General features: G+C 36.6%; 1 protein-coding gene across 1 annotated transcript; it reads right to left on the bottom strand.

Moving 5' to 3' along the window:
- Window positions 1-1,269: 1,269 nt before the first annotated feature.
- Window positions 1,270-1,923, bottom strand: LOC140856029 (secreted RxLR effector protein 161-like). Its single transcript, XM_073253213.1, has one exon. It carries the CDS (start codon window positions 1,921-1,923, stop codon window positions 1,270-1,272), a length of 654 nt encoding a protein of 217 aa, XP_073109314.1.
- Between the last annotated feature and the right edge of the window lie 777 nt (window positions 1,924-2,700).

Here is a 2,700-nt window from a genome sequence, read left to right as displayed (position 1 = left end):
CTGTTCAAAGTTTCTCTCATGGCCTCTATCATAAGTGTAGGGAGGTTTAGGGGGGTCTGAGTGATGATATGAAACATGACACATACATCTCTGCCAGATAGTAAGTCATGTCTACCACTCCTAGGAAAGAATAGTTTTGTCACAATCTGATGCAGGACCCTCATCTCAATGGACAGTAGCTTTGCTTCCAATTTGTTTAAACTTCCTGAAAAATCTTCTCCTAAGATAATTCTGATCCCTTCTTCTTTAATTGGGAGTTCCATATATGAGTATCCTTCACTAGGCAACTGAAGTATCTCTCCCAATATCCTAGAATCCAAACAGATGTCAATCTCCTTTACAGTTGAAGTCACAGACCCGTTTCCATAATTTAGGTTCTGGTAGAACTCTCTGACTAGATCAACATAGGTGACTTCCTTAAGAGAGCAATAAAGTTCTCATCCTTGATTTTTGATCTTGGTAGCAAAAGTAAAGCCTTCTTTTTCAAAGAACCGAAAATCTATATTTTTCCCGGTTTCTACTTTTCTATCAGAAAGAAGATTTACACTGGGGCTTATGGAGGGTTGAGAGGGACCTTGAGCAGGTACTGAAACTGGATTGGGAACAGTGGAAGACTGAGCATGCCTTTTCTTTCGGACAATTTCCTCAGGCTCTCGGATTGATTTCCTTCTTTGGGGAAGTTTCATCTTTGGAGCCATATCCAATAAGGTAGCAGACAAGAAGACTTGAATTCAGTGGAGGAGGGATCACAAAAGAGTAAAGAAGAATTTTGGTGGAGAAAAGAAGTGGATTTTGAATGAACGGTGAAGTTCTAGGGCACGTTCCACCCGCGCCTAACACTGCGAGAAAGTACAGAAAAATCCTTTTCAAGGAGGCGATTTTTGGTGGAGAGGAGGAGGGAGAATTGCCTCAGAATTGATCCTTGGATTTGGAGCAAAAAGAGTTGGAGAGGACGGCTTTCGGAAGGAAGACGACGAGAAGATGAGTCGTCTCATAAACAGGTTTCCCGTTTTAAAAACAATGAACCCGATGGAAGTTGGTGGGATTTACAAGTTTGCCATTGAGTCGACTCATGGGGGTCGACTCATGAAGTTCAGAAAATCAGAAAAAATGCAAATAAATTCCAGAAAAATTCAAAATTTTGGAAGAAAGAATTTTGCTCAATGATAAGTTTTTAGAGTGATAAAACTGAGCTTTTGAAACCAGGATAGATGTTGAAAATTGAGCTCTAAGAGTTTTTGACATCTATTCTTTGGAAATTGAGAAATTTCAGATAAATGGATCTAGAATTCCTAGATTTCTCCTAATTTCACAGAATCTTTCCTCACTAAGGGCCTTTGTAAAGATATCAGCTAATTGATTTTCAGTGCAAACATATTCAAGAATTATATTTTTATTTTGAACATGTTCTCTTATAAAATGATGTCTTATCTCAATATGTTTAGATCTTGAGTGTTGTATTGGATTTTTAGATAGATTTATAGCACTTGTATTATCACATTTTATTGGTGTTTCATTAAGTTTGATTCCAAAATCTTCGAGTTGTTGCTTAATCCACAAGATTTGAGCACAACAACTTCCGGCTGCAATGTATTCGGCCTCAGCCGTAGACAGTGCCACCGAATTTTGTTTCTTGCTAAACCATGAGATTAGGTTAACTCCAAGAAATTGGCAAGTTCCACTTGTGCTTTTTCTATCTAATTTACATCCAGCAAAATCAGCATCAGAATATCCTAACAAATTAATTTGTGAGTCCTTAGAGTACCATAACCCTATAGTTTGTGTACCATTTAAGTATCTAAGGATTCTTTTAACAGCATTCAAATGAGATTCCTTAGGATTAGATTGATATCTTGCACATAAGCAAACACTAAACATGATATCAGGCCTACTTGCAGTTAAATATAATAATGAGCCAATCATACCTCTATAGTATTTTAAGTCTACGCTTTTACCTTCATCATCCTTGTCAAGCTTACATGAGGGACTCATTGGTGTGCCAATTGGTTTGCAGTTCTCCATTCCAAATCTTTTGAGTAGTTCCTTGGTGTACTTGCTTTGGGTGATGGAGATTCCCTCTTTTGATTGTTTGATTTGGAGTCCGAGGAAGAAGGTGAGTTCTCCCATCATGCTCATCTCGAACTCTCCCTGCATAAGCTTAGCAAAGTCTTGACAAAGGGATTCATTAGTAGACCCAAAAATTATGTCATCAACATAAATTTGTATAATTAGCATATCATTTTGGTTTCTTTTAATAAATAGAGTTGTATCCACATTGCCTCTTGAGAAACCATTATTTAGTAGAAATTTGCTTAGCCTTTCATACCATGCTCTAGGTGCTTGTTTTAGACCATATAAAGCTTTATTTAATCTAAAGACATGATTGGGAAAAGCATGATTTTCAAATCCAGGGGGTTGTTCTACATAAACTTCTTCAGAAATATATCCATTTAAAAATGCACTTTTAACATCCATTTGAAATAGTTTGAATTTCATAAAGCAAGCATAAGCAAGTAGAAGTCTAATGGCTTCTAATCTAGCAACAGGTGCAAAGGTTTCATCAAAATCAATTCCTTCTTCTTGATTATATCCCTTAGCAACCAGTCTTGCTTTATTTCTAATTACATTTCCATGCTCATCTAATTTGTTTCTAAAGACCCATTTTGTGCCAATTATTGAATAATCTTTAGGTCTTTTCAC

Source organism: Elaeis guineensis, chromosome 3 (assembly GCF_000442705.2).
Source record: "Elaeis guineensis isolate ETL-2024a chromosome 3, EG11, whole genome shotgun sequence".
NCBI classification, from domain to species: domain Eukaryota; kingdom Viridiplantae; phylum Streptophyta; class Magnoliopsida; order Arecales; family Arecaceae; genus Elaeis; species Elaeis guineensis.
Note: the sequence above shows the minus strand (reverse complement) of the source record. Positions and strands in the feature narration are given on the sequence as shown.